Source organism: Oncorhynchus masou, chromosome 14, assembly GCF_036934945.1.
Source record: "Oncorhynchus masou masou isolate Uvic2021 chromosome 14, UVic_Omas_1.1, whole genome shotgun sequence".
Lineage (NCBI taxonomy): Eukaryota > Metazoa > Chordata > Actinopteri > Salmoniformes > Salmonidae > Oncorhynchus > Oncorhynchus masou.
Genome location: NC_088225.1, coordinates 12,066,656 through 12,084,155, shown reverse-complemented (window position 1 = coordinate 12,084,155; position 17,500 = coordinate 12,066,656). Strand labels below are relative to the sequence as shown.

Here is a 17,500-nt window from a genome sequence, read left to right as displayed (position 1 = left end):
ACTGTGATAAACTGCATCCAGTTTGCTGAGAAGAGTGTTGGAAGCAATTTTGTAGATGACATCGCCGAAGTCGAGGATCGGTAGGATAGTCAGTTTTACTAGGGTAAGCTTGGCAGCGTGAGTGAAGGAGGCTTTGTTACGGAATAGAAAGCCGACTCTTGATTTGATTTTCGATTGGAGATGTTTGATATGGGTCTGGAAGGAGAGTTTGCAGTCTAGCCAGACACCTAGGTACTTATAGGTGTCCACATATTCAAGGTCGGAACCATCCAGTGTGGTGATGCTAGTCGGGCATGCGGGTGCAGGCAGCGATCGGTTGAAAAGCATGCATTTGGTTTTACTAGCGTTTAAGAGCAGTTGGAGGCCACGGAAGGAGTGTTGTATGGCATTGAAGCTCGTTTGGAGGTTAGATAGCACAGTGTCCAATGACGGGCCGAAAGTATATAGAATGGTATCGTCTGCGTAGAGGTGGATCAGGGAATCGCCCGCAGCAAGAGCAACATCATTGATATATACAGAGAAAAGAGTCGGCCCGAGAACCCTGTGACACCCCCATAGAGACTGCCAGAGGACCGGACAGCATGCCCTCCGATTTGACACACTGAACTCTGTCTGCAAAGTAATTGGTGAACCAGGCAAGGCAGTCATCCGAAAAACCGAGGCTACTGAGTCTGCCGATAAGAATATGGTGATTGACAGAGTCGAAAGCCTTGGCAAGGTCGATGAAGACGGCTGCACAGTACTGTCTTTTATCGATGGCGGTTATGATGTCGTTTAGTACCTTGAGTGTGGCTGAGGTGCACCCGTGACCGGCTCGGAAACCAGATTGCATAGCGGAGAAGGTACGGTGGGATTCGAGATGGTCAGTGACCTGTTTGTTGACTTGGCTTTCGAAGACCTTAGATAGGCAAGGCAGAATGGATATAGGTCTGTAACAGTTTGGGTCCAGGGTGTCTCCCCCTTTGAAGAGGGGGATGACTGCGGCAGCTTTCCAATCCTTGGGGATCTCAGACGATATGAAAGAGAGGTTGAACAGGCTGGTAATAGGGGTTGCGACAATGGCGGCGGATAGTTTCAGAAATAGAGGGTCCAGATTGTCAAGCCCAGCTGATTTATACGGGTCCAGGTTTTGCAGCTCTTTCAGAACATCTGCTATCTGGATTTGGGTAAAGGAGAACCTGGAGAGGCTTGGGCGAGGAGCTGCGGGGGGGCCGGAGCTGTTGGCCGAGGTTGGAGTAGCCAGGCGGAAGGCATGGCCAGCCGTTGAGAAATGCTTGTTGAAGTTTTCAATAATCATGGATTTGTTGGTGGTGACCGTGTTCCCTAGCCTCAGTGCAGTGGGCAGCTGGGAGGAGGTGCTCTTGTTCTCCATGGACTTCACAGTGTCCCAGAAATTTTTGGAGTTGGAGCTACAGGATGCAAACTTCTGCCTGAAGAAGCTGGCCTTAGCTTTCCTGACTGACAGCGTCTATTGGTTCCTGACTTCCCTGAACAGTTGCTGTTCGATGCTATTGCAGTCCGCCACAGGATGTTTTTGTGCTGGTCGAGGGCAGTCAGGTCTGGAGTGAACCAAGGGCTGTATCTGTTCTTAGTTCTGCATTTTTTGAATGGAGCATGCTTATCTAAAATGGTGAGGAAGTTACTCTTAAAGAATGACCAGGCATCCTCAACTGACGGGATGAGGTCAATGTCCTTCCAGGATACCCGGGCCAGGTCGATTAGAAAGGCCTGCTCACAGAAGTGTTTTAGGGAGCGTTTGACAGTGATGAGGGGTGGTCGTTTGACTGCGGCACCGTAGCGGATACAGGCAATGAGGCAGTGGTCGCTGAGATCCTGATTGAAGACAGCGGAGGTGTATTTGGAGGGCCAGTTGGTCAGGATGACGTCTATGAGGGTGCCCTTGCTTACAGAGTTAGGGTTGTACCTGGTGGGTTCCTTGATGATTTGTGTGAGATTGAGGGCATCTAGCTTAGATTGTAGGACTGCCGGGGTGTTAAGCATATCCCAGTTTAGGTCACCTAACAGAACAAACTCTGAAGCTAGATGGGGGGCAATCAATTCAGAAGTATAGTAGTATATAGAAAGCAGGTGTGGTTCCTGAGTTAATTAAGCACTTAACATCTCATCATGCTTAGGGTCATGTTTAAAAATTCTGGGCAGGCCATTATTTTGTCTCACATGTCTATGCCCAAATAAGATGACAATGCCCTGAGTGGTCACTGAATAGTTTGATGAGCATGAAAGTGTTTTCCACCACCGTCAACAAAACATCAAATGATGGAATTTCTCATGGAAGAATGGTCTCACATCCCTCCAATAGAGTTTCAGACACTTGTAGAATCTCTGCCCAGGTTCACTGAAGCTATTCTGTCTCAACACCCTATTAAGACTAGAGGTCGACCGATTATGATTTGTCAATGCCGATACCGATTATTGGAGGACCCCCAAAAAAGCCGATATTGATTAATCGTCCGATTTTTTATTTTTTTGTTGTTGTAATAATGACAATTACAACAATACTGAATGAACACTTATTTTAACTTAATATAATACATAAATAAAATCAATTTAGCCTCAAAGAAATAATGAAACATGTCCAATTTGGTTTAAATCATGCAAAAACAAAGTGTTGGAGAAGAAAGTAAAAGTGCAATATGTGCCATGTAAGAAAGCTAACGTTTAAGTTCCTTGCTCAGAACATGAGAACATATGAAAGCTGGTGGTTCCTTTTAACATAAGTCTTCAATATTTCCAGGTAAGAAGTTTTTAGGTTGTAGTTATTATAGGAATTATAGGACTATTTCTCTCTATACCATTTGTATTTCATTAACCTTTGACTATTGGATGTTCTTATAGGCACTTCAGTATTGCCAGTGTAACAGTATAGCTTTTGTCCCTCTCCTCGCACCTACCTGGGCTCGAACCAGGAACACATCGTCAACAGCCACCCTCGAAGCAGCGTTACCCATCGCTCCACAAAAGCTGCGGCCCTTGCAGCGCAAGGGGAACAACCACTCCAAGTCTCAGCGCGAGTGACGTTTGAAACACTATTAGCGTGCACCCCGCTAACTCGCTAGCCATTTCACATTGGTTACACCACCCTAATCTCGGGAGTTGATAGGCTTGAAGTCATAAACAGCTGCTGGCAAACGCACAAAAGTGCTGTTTGAATGAATGCTTACGAGCCTGCTGTTGCCTACCCCTGCTCAGTCAGACTGCTCTATCAAATCATAGACTTAGTTATAATATAATAACACACAGAAATACGAACCTTAGGTCATTAATATGGTTGAATCCGGAAACTATCATCTTGAAAACAAGACGTTTATTCTTTCAGTGAAATACGGAACTGTTCCGTATTTTATCTAACGGGTGGCATCCATAAGTCTAAATATTCCGGTTACATTGCACCACCTTCAATGTTATGTCACAATTACGTAAAATTCTGGCAAATTAGGCAGCCCAAACTGTTGCATATACGCTGACTCTGCGTGCAATGAACGCAAGAGAAGTGACACAATTTCACCTGGTTAATATTACCTGCTAACCTGCATTTCTTTTAGCTAAATATGCAGGTTTAAAAATATATACTTCTGTGTATTGATTTTAAGAAAGGCATTGATGTTTATGTTTAGGTACTCATTGGAGCAACGATACGCACCGCATCGATTATATACAACGCAGGACACGCTAGATAAACTAGTACTATCATCAACCACGTGTAATTAACTAGTGATTGTGATTGATTGATTGTTTTTTATAAGATAAGTTTAATGCTAGCTAGCAACTTAACTTGGTTTACTGCATTCGCATAACAGGCAGGCTCCTCACAGAGTGCAATGTAAGGCAAGAGGTTAGAGCGTTGGACTAGTCAACTGTAAGGTTGCAAGATTGAATCCCCCGAGCTGACAAGGTAAAAATCTGTCGTTCTGCCCCTGAACGAGGCAGTTAACCCACCGTTCCTAGGCCGTCATTGAAAATAAGAATGTCTTAACTGACTTGACGAGTTAAAAAGATTAAATAAAGGTGTAGGAAAAAAGAGAGAAAAAAAATCGTCCAAATTGGTGTCCAAAAATACAGATTTCCGATTGTTAAGAAAACTTGAAATCGGCCCTAATTAATCGTCCATTCCGATTAATCGGTCGACCTCTAATTAAGACACTTTATTTTGGTGTATCCTTTTGGCTGTTACCTGTATGTTGTGTAATGAGAGGTATACAGTACACCGCTGCACCTTGGTATGATGTGTGTAGGAGAGTGGGAGAGGCTGTGGATTTGCTTGATAGAATGGCATGATAGGTAAACAGGTAGATGCAATCTGGCAAAAAACATTCTTGTTCTGTGTGCTCCGAAATGTCACGGGTCCAAAACACAGGATTTACAACGTCCTTTCAACATTTCTCAAAAAATCCTTCAACCGAATCGTTCTACTTGTTTCTCTCTCGCTACTGCACGTGGAAAGGTAAAGTATGAAATATTAAATGGGGAAATAATAGAGAACAGTCTGTTAGAAATGCCATGTGAACAACCTTGGCACCGACGCAAAGCCTATGGAATATGCTGCATAAATTATAAACCATTTACAAAGTGACTGGAGAATGTGTCCTCTTGAATGTTTAGGATGGTATAGGTATGCATGGCAATGTACATGTGGGGTATTTGTGTGCGAACGTGTATACTGTACCATCCTACACACGTTGACAACGCCGACACAGAGACTCACACAAGCATATGTAATGTGTTGCCATGGTACCCACAACCACCAAGATTTCCAAGCCAATCTGCTGCGTTGCTATGGGAACCATAATCTCACAGAGAGAAAGAGAGAGAGAGAGAGTGTGATAGAAGAGGGGAAAAAGAGGGGGTAGACAGGCCATATTTCTCTCTTCACTTCACTTCTACCCCCTGTTTCTCTCCATCTCTGTAACGATACTGTTCTTTGCTGTGCAATGTGTTTAACTTTCCTGCCTATGTCACCTTCTCCCACTCACTGCCCTCCTGGCGTTCTCTCTCTCTCTCAGTAAAATCACCACACACCTATATACACCCCATCCTCTTAGTCAACGCATAAAGCCCAGGGGAGGACGAGTCATTAACGCACACAGGCCACACGTCAGATTATGTAGATACAGTACGGTGAACACACAGGTCACATGTCAGATTATGTAGATACAGTACGGTGAAAACACAGGTCACATCTCAGATTATGTAGATACAGTACGGTGAACACACAGGCCACATGTCAGATTATGTAGATACAGTACGGTGAACACACAGGCCACATGTCAGATTATGTAGATACAGTACGGTGAACACACAGGTCACATGTCAGATTATGTAGATACAGTACGGTGAACACACAGGCCACATGTCAGATTATGTAGATACAGTATGGTGAACACACAGGTCACATGTCAGATTATGTAGATACAGTACGGTGAACACACAGGCGATATTGTGAAATATTGATTAGGAGGTTTAGGTAACCCTGTTTTTAATTTTGAAAAACAGAATATATGTAAAATGACAACAGGGTCCATATTGCCTGTGTGTGTGTGTGTGTGTGTGTGTGTGTGTGTGTGTCAGAGTGGGAGATGGAAAGAGAGAGAGAGAGAAATAAAGACAGAAAGAGAGAGAGAGAGAGAGAGAGAGAGAGAGAGAGAGAGAGAGAGAGAGAAAGAGAGAACAGCAGTCTGACCCAGTTCCATGAAAGCCCCATCATAAACAGGTACCATTTTACATCCATTGCCCAAAATCTCTGTGAAGTAGCCCACTTCCATCCCAATAACAGATACTCAGCAGGAGTTTATGGACTACAGCTGCCTACTGACGGGGCCTGGCAGAGGTCACTCCAAAGACCATGCAGGGTCAAAATACTGATCACGCATTTGTCTTCTCCAACAGGAGTTTATGGACTACAGCTGCCTACTGGCTGGACCTGGCAGAGGTCACTCCAAACACCATCCAGGGTCAAAATACTGATCACGCATTTGTCTTCTCCAACAGACAAACTACCGCAGACCTACATTTCCACAACATTTAAAAGCACTTGACCCCTTTTCCAACACACTGCTCATTTCTAACATGTAACCTGTTCCTGTTTAGGTGGGTCAGAGTCAGCTTTGTTAGACCATGATCCAGGTGCCTTTAGGTTCCACTAATGGAATGGTCCATACTATCCTCTACCAGTGAGTAGAAGTACAGGGAAAAGTCATTCAATGTATTCCATGGTGTGTTTCTACTGACTCCAACATGATACTCTTATAAGTAAATAAAATATCCATTCATTTAGAATTTTTAAAAACACACCACTTGTCACGACTTCCACCGAAGTTGTTCCCTCTCCTTGTTCGGGCGGCGTTCGACGTCACCGGCTTTCTAGCCGCCACCGATCCATGTTTCATTTTTCCTTTTGTTTTGTCTGTTTACACACCTGGTTCCCATCTCATAATTATGTTCCTGATTTATCCCTCTGTTTTCCCTTTCTGTTTTGTGCGTGATTGTCTTTCGTGTATTCCGGTGCGTTGGATTTTGTGTCTAGTTTTGTCCTGGTTTGGAACGGGATTTTTTGTCCTGTTTTGTAACGGGATTTTGTGTCCAGGTTTGTCCTGGTTTGGAACGGGATTTTGTGTCCTGGTTTGGAACGGGATTTTGTGTCCTGGTTTGGAACGGGATTTTGTGTCCTGTTTTGTCCTGGTTTGGAATGGGATTTTGTGTCCTGGTTTGGAACGGGATTTTGTGTCCTGGTTTGTCCTGGTTTGGAACGGGATTTTGTGTCCTGGTTTGGAACGTGATTTTGTGTCCTGGTTTGCAACGGGATTTTGTGTCCTGTTTTGTCCTGGTTTGGAACGGGATTTTGTGTCCTGGTTTGGAACGGGATTTTGTGTCCTGGTTTGGAACGGATTTTGTGTCCTGGTTTGGAACGGGATTTTTGTTACATGTTTGGATTGAGTAAATCAGTGTTTTTTTTTACTCATACCTGTGTCCTGCGCCTGACTCCTTCGCTATCTTCTAGATAGACTCTGACACCACTCACATATGATACCTTATACAGGATTTTCATTTTGTTTTTCCACACATGACTTAAAGCGCCAATCAGGTCCCCTAACTCTCTGGGATTCAATAAATGAAAAACCCTGACGGGAAGTACAGCAAGGTATCAACATATTTCATCTAGAGTCACACAGAAAGGCGTGTTAAATGGTGTGTAAATGGTGTGTAAATGGCCATACATTTCTTTATCTTTCTTATCCGACACATTAAAAAAGACAATAAAATGACGATACATAGTAATATAGGCTGTTGTAGGTCTGATAACCCCTGGCATCCCATCAGGCTGCTCTCATAGCCCCATGGTGCCGTATCTATCACCTTAGAGGAAGCACTGATTAGGTTAGCAAGAGTCTATCTGACTATCTGTGGGCTTGCTGCTCATCAGCTCATTGACCCCCTGAAGACAGAGGTTATCAACAAACAGGTTGAGTTCAAGTAAAACCAGAGCCCGATCTGAGACCAGTTCAGCATGATTTGATCAAATGCACAGACTAGTTGATTTTGAAACAGTGGGTTAGAGTCGGCTGGGGAGAGTATTACAGAGGACAATATACTGGGGAAAGTAGCTGTGCCGTTATCTAAAAGCACTGGGAAGGGACAAACAACCACGGCATAACGTAAGAGGCCTACGCTGAAATGACATCTGACAGCTTCCTGTGAGACAATACAGCAGAGCTTCCGAAGTGAGCTAGACTCAGTTAGGCTTTGAACTGCAACCAGAAATGCTTGTGAGAGAGAAAGCTCAGAGCATCCCCAGGTGCTGCCGCGATACAGCAACAGAAATAGCATTCGGCCGCTCCCAACAAGCCCCGAATCAGTGGAGGAAACAGGATTTTTGTAAGCAGCCAAACCCACTTTGGTGTCCCAACAGGATGCCCAACAATCCCCCAACACATAGAGGCAGAGTGGCAAAACACAGAGTAGGGTGGAACTGCTCCGGAATGCAATACCCCACTCAGTTCCACAGAGCAGCGCAACAGGCTACTGTTCTCAGACTGAAACGCCACTGGGACCAATTAAAGCTCCGCATCACAACCAGTTCAAAAGGCCCAGCAGAGGAAAGGAGAGGGTCTGGCTGTGGGGGTGCAGCACGGGGAGGGTCTGGCTGTGGGGGTGCAGCACGGAGAGGGTCTGGCTGTGGGGGTGCAGCACGGGGAGGGTCTGGCTGTGGGGGTGCAGCACTGGGAGGGTCTGGCTGTGGGGGTGCAGCACGGGGAGGGTCTGGCTGTGGGGGTGCAGCACGGGGAGGGTCTGGCTGTGGGGGTGCAGCACGGAGAGGGTCTGGCTGTGGGGGTGCAGCACGGAGAGGGTCTGGCTGTGGGGGTGCAGCACGGGGAGGGTCTGGCTGTGGGGGTGCAGCACGGGGAGGGTCTGGAGGTGGGGGTGCAGCACGGGGAGGGTCTGGCTGTGGGGGTGCAGCACGGGGAGGGTCTGGCTGTGGGGGTGCAGCACGGAGAGGGTCTGGCTGTGGGGGTGCAACACGGAGAGGGTCTGGCTGTGGGGGTGCAGCACGGGGAGGGTCTGGCTGTGGGGGTGCAGCACGGGGAGGGTCTGGCTGTGGGGGTGCAGCACGGAGAGGGTCTGGCTGTGGGGGTGCAGCACGGGGAGGGTCTGGCTGTGGGGGTGCAGCACGGAGAGGGTGTGGGGGTGCAGCACGGGGAGGGTCTGGGTGTGGGGGTGCAGCACGGGGAGGGTCTGGCTGAGGGGGTGCAGCACGGAGAGGGTCTGGGTGTGGGGGTGCAGCACGGAGAGGGTCTGGCTGTGGGGGTGCAGCACGGAGAGGGTCTGGCTGTGGGGGTGCAGCACGGGGAGGGTCTGGCTGTGGGGGTGCAGCACGGGGAGGGTCTGGCTGTGGGGGTGCAGCACGGGAGGGTCTGGCTGTGGGGGTGCAGCACGGGGAGGGTCTGGCTGTGGGGGTGCAACACGGAGAGGGTCTGGCTGTGGGGGTGCAGCACGGGGAGGGTCTGGCTGTGGGGGTGCAGCACGGAGAGGGTCTGGCTGTGGGGGTGCAGCACGGGGAGGGTCTGGCTGTGGGGGTGCAGCACGGGGAGGGTCTGGAGGTGGGGGTGCAGCACGGGGAGGGTCTGGATGTGGGGGTGCAGCACGGGGAGGGTCTGGCTGTGGGGGTGCAGCACGGAGAGGGTCTGGCTGTGGGGGTGCAACACGGAGAGGGTCTGGCTGTGGGGGTGCAGCACGGGGAGGGTCTGGCTGTGGGGGTGCAGCACGGGGAGGGTCTGGCTGTGGGGGTGCAGCACGGAGAGGGTCTGGCTGTGGGGGTGCAGCACGGGGAGGGTCTGGCTGTGGGGGTGCAGCACGGAGAGGGTGTGGGGGTGCAGCACGGGGAGGGTCTGGGTGTGGGGGTGCAGCACGGGGAGGGTCTGGCTGAGGGGGTGCAGCACGGAGAGGGTCTGGCTGTGGGGGTGCAGCACGGAGAGGGTCTGGCTGTGGGGGTGCAGCACGGAGAGGGTCTGGCTGTGGGGGTGCAGCACGGGGAGGGTCTGGCTGTGGGGGTGCAGCACGGAGAGGGTCTGGGTGTGGGGGTGCAGCACGGAGAGGGTCTGGCTGTGGGGGTGCAGCACGGAGAGGGTCTGGCTGTGGGGGTGCAGCACGGGGAGGGTCTGGCTGTGGGGGTGCAGCACGGGGAGGGTCTGGCTGTGGGGGTGCAGCACGGAGAGGGTCTGGCTGTGGGGGTGCAGCACGGGGAGGGTCTGGCTGTGGGGGTGCAGCACGGGGAGGGTCTGGCTGTGGGGGTGCAGCACGGGGAGGGTCTGGCTGTGGGGGTGCAGCACGGAGAGGGTCTGGCTGTGGGGGTGCAACACGGAGAGGGTCTGGCTGTGGGGGTGCAGCACGGGGAGGGTCTGGCTGTGGGGGTGCAGCACGGAGAGGGTCTGGCTGTGGGGGTGCAGCACGGAGAGGGTCTGGCTGTGGGGGTGCAGCACGGGGAGGGTCTGGCTGTGGGGGTGCAGCACGGAGAGGGTCTGGCTGTGGGGGTGCAGCACGGGGAGGGTCTGGCTGTGGGGGTGCAGCACGGGGAGGGTCTGGCTGAGGGGGTGCAGCACGGAGAGGGTCTGGCTGTGGGGGTGCAGCACGGAGAGGGTCTGGCTGTGGGGGTGCAGCACGGAGAGGGTCTGGGTGTGGGGGTGCAGCACGGAGAGGGTCTGGCTGTGAGGGTGCAGCACGGAGAGGGTCTGGGTGTGGGGGTGCAGCACGGGGAGGGTCTGGCTGTGGGGGTGCAGCACGGAGAGGGTCTGGTTGTGGGGGTGCAGCGCACGGAGAGGGTCTGGCTGTGGGGGTGCAGCACGGAGAGGGTCTGGCTGTGGGGGTGCAGCACGGGGAGGGTCTGGCTGTGGGGGTGCAGCACGGGGAGGGTCTGGCTGTGGGGGTGCAGCACGGGGAGGGTCTGGCTGTGGGGGTGCAGCACGGGGAGGGTCTGGCTGTGGGGGTGCAGCACGGGGAGGGTCTGGCTGTGGGGGTGCAGCACGGAGAGGGTCTGGCTGTGGGGGTGCAACACGGAGAGGGTCTGGCTGTGGGGGTGCAGCACGGGGAGGGTCTGGCTGTGGGGGTGCAGCACGGAGAGGGTCTGGCTGTGGGGGTGCAACACGGAGAGGGTCTGGCTGTGGGGGTGCAGCACGGAGAGGGTCTGGCTGTGGGGGTGCAGCACGGAGAGGGTCTGGCTGTGGGGGTGCAGCACGGGGAGGGTCTGGCTGTGGGGGTGCAGCACGGAGAGGGTGTGGGGGTGCAGCACGGGAGGGTCTGGGTGTGGGGGTGCAGCACGGGGAGGGTCTGGCTGAGGGGGTGCAGCACGGAGAGGGTCTGGCTGTGGGGGTGCAGCACGGAGAGGGTCTGGCTGTGGGGGTGCAGCACGGGGAGGGTCTGGCTGTGGGGGTGCAGCACGGAGAGGGTCTGGGTGTGGGGGTGCAGCACGGAGAGGGTCTGGCTGTGAGGGTGCAGCACGGAGAGGGTCTGGGTGTGCAGCACGGGGAGGGTCTGGCTGTGGGGGTGCAGCACGGAGAGGGTCTGGGTGTGGGGGTGCAGCACGGGGAGGGTCTGGCTGTGGGGGTGCAGCACGGAGAGGGTGTGGGGGTGCAGCACGGGGAGGGTCTGGGTGTGGGGGTGCAGCACGGGGAGGGTCTGGCTGAGGGGGTGCAGCACGGAGAGGGTCTGGCTGTGGGGGTGCAGCACGGAGAGGGTCTGGCTGTGGGGGTGCAGCACGGAGAGGGTCTGGCTGTGGGGGTGCAGCACGGGGAGGGTCTGGCTGTGGGGGTGCAGCACGGAGAGGGTCTGGGTGTGGGGGTGCAGCACGGAGAGGGTCTGGCTGTGAGGGTGCAGCACGGAGAGGGTCTGGGTGTGGGGGTGCAGCACGGGGAGGGTCTGGCTGTGGGGGTGCAGCACGGAGAGGGTCTGGGTGTGGGGGTGCAGCGCACGGAGAGGGTCTGGCTGTGGGGGTGCAGCACGGAGAGGGTCTGGCTGTGGGGGTGCAGCACGGGGAGGGTCTGGCTGTGGGGGTGCAGCACGGGGAGGGTCTGGCTGTGGGGGTGCAGCACGGAGAGGGTCTGGCTGTGGGGGTGCAACACGGAGAGGGTCTGGCTGTGGGGGTGCAGTACGGGGAGGGTCTGGCTGTGGGGGTGCAGCACGGGGAGGGTCTGGCTGTGGGGGTGCAGCACGGAGAGGGTCTGGCTGTGGGGGTGCAGCACGGAGAGGGTCTGGCTGTGGGGGTGCAGCACGGGGAGGGTCTGGCTGTGGGGGTGCAGCACGGAGAGGGTCTGGCTGTGGGGGTGCAGCACGGGGAGGGTCTGGCTGTGGGGGTGCAGCACGAGGAGGGTCTGGCTGTGGGGGTGCAACACGGGGAGGGTCTGGCTGTGGGGGTGCAGCACGGAGAGGGTCTGGCTGTGGGGGTGCAGCACGGAGAGGGTCTGGCTGTGGGGGTGCAGCACTGGGAGGGTCTGGCTGTGGGGGTGCAGCACGGGGAGGGTCTGGCTGTGGGGGTGCAGCACGGGGGAGGGTCTGGCTGTGGGGGTGCAGCACGGAGAGGGTCTGGCTGTGGGGGTGCAGCACGGAGAGGGTCTGGCTGTGGGGGTGCAGCACGGGGAGGGTCTGGCTGTGGGGGTGCAGCACGGAGAGGGTGTGGGGGTGCAGCACGGGGAGGGTCTGGGTGTGGGGGTGCAGCACGGGGAGGGTCTGGCTGAGGGGGTGCAGCACGGAGAGGGTCTGGCTGTGGGGGTGCAGCACGGAGAGGGTCTGGCTGTGGGGGTGCAGCACGGAGAGGGTCTGGCTGTGGGGGTGCAGCACGGGGAGGGTCTGGCTGTGGGGGTGCAGCACGCGGAGGGTCTGGCTGTGGGGGTGCAACACGGGGAGGGTCTGGCTGTGGGGGTGCAGCACGGAGAGGGTCTGGCTGTGGGGGTGCAGCACGGAGAGGGTCTGGCTGTGGGGGTGCAGCACTGGGAGGGTCTGGCTGTGGGGGTGCAGCACGGGGAGGGTCTGGCTGTGGGGGTGCAGCACGGGGAGGGTCTGGCTGTGGGGGTGCAGCACGGAGAGGGTCTGGCTGTGGGGGTGCAGCACGGAGAGGGTCTGGCTGTGGGGGTGCAGCACGGGGAGGGTCTGGCTGTGGGGGTGCAGCACGGAGAGGGTGTGGGGGTGCAGCACGGGGAGGGTCTGGGTGTGGGGGTGCAGCACGGGAGGGTCTGGCTGAGGGGGTGCAGCACGGAGAGGGTCTGGCTGTGGGGGTGCAGCACGGAGAGGGTCTGGCTGTGGGGGTGCAGCACGGAGAGGGTCTGGCTGTGGGGGTGCAGCACGGGGAGGGTCTGGCTGTGGGGGTGCAGCACGGAGAGGGTCTGGGTGTGGGGGTGCAGCACGGAGAGGGTCTGGCTGTGAGGGTGCAGCACGGAGAGGGTCTGGGTGTGGGGGTGCAGCACGGGGAGGGTCTGGCTGTGGGGGTGCAGCACGGAGAGGGTCTGGCTGTGGGGGTGCAGCACGGAGAGGGTCTGGGTGTGGGGGTGCAGCACGGAGAGGGTCTGGCTGTGAGGGTGCAGCACGGAGAGGGTCTGGGTGTGCAGCACGGGGAGGGTCTGGCTGTGGGGGTGCAGCACGGAGAGGGTCTGGGTGTGGGGGTGCAGCACGGGGAGGGTCTGGCTGTGGGGGTGCAGCACGGAGAGGGTGTGGGGGTGCAGCACGGGGAGGGTCTGGGTGTGGGGGTGCAGCACGGGGAGGGTCTGGCTGAGGGGGTGCAGCACGGAGAGGGTCTGGCTGTGGGGGTGCAGCACGGAGAGGGTCTGGCTGTGGGGGTGCAGCACGGAGAGGGTCTGGCTGTGGGGGTGCAGCACGGGAGGGTCTGGCTGTGGGGGTGCAGCACGGAGAGGGTCTGGGTGTGGGGGTGCAGCACGGAGAGGGTCTGGCTGTGAGGGTGCAGCACGGAGAGGGTCTGGGTGTGGGGGTGCAGCACGGGGAGGGTCTGGCTGTGGGGGTGCAGCACGGAGAGGGTCTGGGTGTGGGGGTGCAGCGCACGGAGAGGGTCTGGCTGTGGGGGTGCAGCACGGAGAGGGTCTGGCTGTGGGGGTGCAGCACGGGGAGGGTCTGGCTGTGGGGGTGCAGCACGGGGAGGGTCTGGCTGTGGGGGTGCAGCACGGAGAGGGTCTGGCTGTGGGGGTGCAACACGGAGAGGGTCTGGCTGTGGGGGTGCAGTACGGGGAGGGTCTGGCTGTGGGGGTGCAGCACGGGGAGGGTCTGGCTGTGGGGGTGCAGCACGGAGAGGGTCTGGCTGTGGGGGTGCAGCACGGAGAGGGTCTGGCTGTGGGGGTGCAGCACGGGGAGGGTCTGGCTGTGGGGGTGCAGCACGGAGAGGGTCTGGCTGTGGGGGTGCAGCACGGGGAGGGTCTGGCTGTGGGGGTGCAGCACGAGGAGGGTCTGGCTGTGGGGGTGCAACACGGGGAGGGTCTGGCTGTGGGGGTGCAGCACGGAGAGTGTCTGGCTGTGGGGGTGCAGCACGGAGAGGGTCTGGCTGTGGGGGTGCAGCACTGGGAGGGTCTGGCTGTGGGGGTGCAGCACGGGGAGGGTCTGGCTGTGGGGGTGCAGCACGGGGAGGGTCTGGCTGTGGGGGTGCAGCACGGAGAGGGTCTGGCTGTGGGGGTGCAGCACGGAGAGGGTCTGGCTGTGGGGGTGCAGCACGGGGAGGGTCTGGCTGTGGGGGTGCAGCACGGAGAGGGTGTGGGGGTGCAGCACGGGGAGGGTCTGGGTGTGGGGGTGCAGCACGGGGAGGGTCTGGCTGAGGGGGTGCAGCACGGAGAGGGTCTGGCTGTGGGGGTGCAGCACGGAGAGGGTCTGGCTGTGGGGGTGCAGCACGGAGAGGGTCTGGCTGTGGGGGTGCAGCACGGGGAGGGTCTGGCTGTGGGGGTGCAGCACGGAGAGGGTCTGGGTGTGGGGGTGCAGCACGGAGAGGGTCTGGCTGTGAGGGTGCAGCACGGAGAGGGTCTGGGTGTGCAGCACGGGAGGGTCTGGCTGTGGGGGTGCAGCACGGAGAGGGTCTGGGTGTGGGGGTGCAGCACGGGAGGGTCTGGCTGTGGGGGTGCAGCACGGGAGGGTGTGGGGGTGCAGCACGGGGAGGGTCTGGGTGTGGGGGTGCAGCACGGGGAGGGTCTGGCTGAGGGGGTGCAGCACGGAGAGGGTCTGGCTGTGGGGGTGCAGCACGGAGAGGGTCTGGCTGTGGGGGTGCAGCACGGAGAGGGTCTGGCTGTGGGGGTGCAGCACGGGGAGGGTCTGGCTGTGGGGGTGCAGCACGGAGAGGGTCTGGGTGTGGGGGTGCAGCACGGAGAGGGTCTGGCTGTGAGGGTGCAGCACGGAGAGGGTCTGGGTGTGGGGGTGCAGCACGGGGAGGGTCTGGCTGTGGGGGTGCAGCACGGGGAGGGTCTGGCTGTGGGGGTGCAACACGGAGAGGGTCTGGCTGTGGGGGTGCAGCACGGGGAGGGTCTGGCTGTGGGGGTGCAGCACGGGGAGGGTCTGGCTGTGGGGGTGCAGCACGGAGAGGGTCTGGCTGTGGGGGTGCAGCACGGAGAGGGTCTGGCTGTGGGGGTGCAGCACGGGGAGGGTCTGGCTGTGGGGGTGCAGCACGGAGAGGGTGTGGGGGTGCAGCACGGGGAGGGTCTGGGTGTGGGGGTGCAGCACGGGGAGGGTCTGGCTGAGGGGGTGCAGCACGGAGAGGGTCTGGCTGTGGGGGTGCAGCACGGAGAGGGTCTGGCTGTGGGGGTGCAGCACGGAGAGGGTCTGGCTGTGGGGGTGCAGCACGGGGAGGGTCTGGCTGTGGGGGTGCAGCACGGAGAGGGTCTGGGTGTGGGGGTGCAGCACGGAGAGGGTCTGGCTGTGAGGGTGCAGCACGGAGAGGGTCTGGGTGTGCAGCACGGGGAGGGTCTGGCTGTGGGGGTGCAGCACGGAGAGGGTCTGGGTGTGGGGGTGCAGCACGGGGAGGGTCTGGCTGTGGGGGTGCAGCACGGAGAGGGTGTGGGGGTGCAGCACGGGGAGGGTCTGGGTGTGGGGGTGCAGCACGGGGAGGGTCTGGCTGAGGGGGTGCAGCACGGAGAGGGTCTGGCTGTGGGGGTGCAGCACGGAGAGGGTCTGGCTGTGGGGGTGCAGCACGGAGAGGGTCTGGCTGTGGGGGTGCAGCACGGGGAGGGTCTGGCTGTGGGGGTGCAGCACGGAGAGGGTCTGGGTGTGGGGGTGCAGCACGGAGAGGGTCTGGCTGTGAGGGTGCAGCACGGAGAGGGTCTGGGTGTGGGGGTGCAGCACGGGGAGGGTCTGGCTGTGGGGGTGCAGCACGGAGAGGGTCTGGGTGTGGGGGTGCAGCGCACGGAGAGGGTCTGGCTGTGGGGGTGCAGCACGGAGAGGGTCTGGCTGTGGGGGTGCAGCACGGGGAGGGTCTGGCTGTGGGGGTGCAGCACGGGGAGGGTCTGGCTGTGGGGGTGCAGCACGGAGAGGGTCTGGCTGTGGGGGTGCAACACGGAGAGGGTCTGGCTGTGGGGGTGCAGTACGGGGAGGGTCTGGCTGTGGGGTCAGCACGGGGAGGGTCTGGCTGTGGGGGTGCAGCACGGAGAGGGTCTGGCTGTGGGGGTGCAGCACGGAGAGGGTCTGGCTGTGGGGGTGCAGCACGGGGAGGGTCTGGCTGTGGGGGTGCAGCACGGAGAGGGTCTGGCTGTGGGGGTGCAGCACGGGGAGGGTCTGGCTGTGGGGGTGCAGCACGTGGAGGGTCTGGCTGTGGGGGTGCAACACGGGGAGGGTCTGGCTGTGGGGGTGCAGCACGGAGAGGGTCTGGCTGTGGGGGTGCAGCACGGAGAGGGTCTGGCTGTGGGGGTGCAGCACTGGGAGGGTCTGGCTGTGGGGGTGCAGCACGGGGAGGGTCTGGCTGTGGGGGTGCAGCACGGGGAGGGTCTGGCTGTGGGGGTGCAGCACGGAGAGGGTCTGGCTGTGGGGGTGCAGCACGGAGAGGGTCTGGCTGTGGGGGTGCAGCACGGGGAGGGTCTGGCTGTGGGGGTGCAGCACGGGGAGGGTCTGGCTGTGGGGGTGCAGCATGGGGAGGGTCTGGCTGAGGGGGTGCAGCACGGAGAGGTTCTGGCTGTGGGGGTGCAGCACGGAGAGGTTCTGGCTGTGGGGGTGCAGCACGGACAGCACGGAGAGGGTCTGGCTGTGGGGGTGCAGCACGGGGAGGGTCTGGCTGTGGGGGTGCAGCACGACGAGGGTCTGGCTGTGGGGGTGCAACATGGGGAGGGTCTGGCTGTGGGGGTGCAGCACGGAGAGGGTCTGGCTGTGGGGGTGCAGCACGGAGAGGGTCTAGCTGTGGGGGTGCAGCACGGAGAGGGTCTGGCTGTGGGGGTGCAGCACGGAGAGGGTCTAGCTGTGGGGGTGCAGCACGGGGAGGGTCTGGCTGTGGGGGTGCAGCACGGAGAGGGTCTGGCTGTGTGGGTGCAGCACGGGGAGGGGGGCTGTTGTGGGAGGGAGATGTGTGTGTATGTGTGTGTTACTCTTTGTGTGTGCAGATGTTGAAAGATTTCAAAGGGTTGATAGGCGATCCGCCCCAGATTTACCTGAGCACCTCATTTGGGTTCCCAGCAATGGGCCCCTTCTTGTCCGTGGCCCCATGGCACTCAGACTTCATCAGGGTGTGTGCCCCCCTGTCGAGCATCATGGTGGAGGTTGCCATGGCGATGACAGCCACCCCATCGCGCACGCGAGCCTCTAGGCCGTAGTCCCACTCGTCATACGACACAGAGATTAAACCTGCAGAGAGACAGAGAGAGAGAGAGAGAGATGAGAAGGAGGGGGTGGATAGAGAGAGCAAGAGAGAGAGAGAAATGAGGGAAGAGGCAGAAACATATAGAGTGATGAGAATAGGAAGAAAGGGAGAGCAGAAAGAGAGAGATCCATGACATATAGTTGACAGAGGAGACAGTAGGGAGATAGAGAGGGA

General features: G+C 58.1%; 1 protein-coding gene across 1 annotated transcript in view; it reads right to left on the bottom strand.

Annotated features, from left to right (window-relative positions):
- LOC135554245 (glutamate receptor ionotropic, NMDA 2B-like) overlaps window positions 1-17,500 on the bottom strand; it is a 132,954-nt gene that overhangs the window by 27,792 nt on the left and 87,662 nt on the right. Inside the window, exon 5 of the mRNA XM_064986411.1 lies at window positions 17,118-17,310. Coding sequence (XP_064842483.1) covers window positions 17,118-17,310 — 193 coding nt within the window. The remainder of the gene's footprint in view (window positions 1-17,117; window positions 17,311-17,500) is intronic.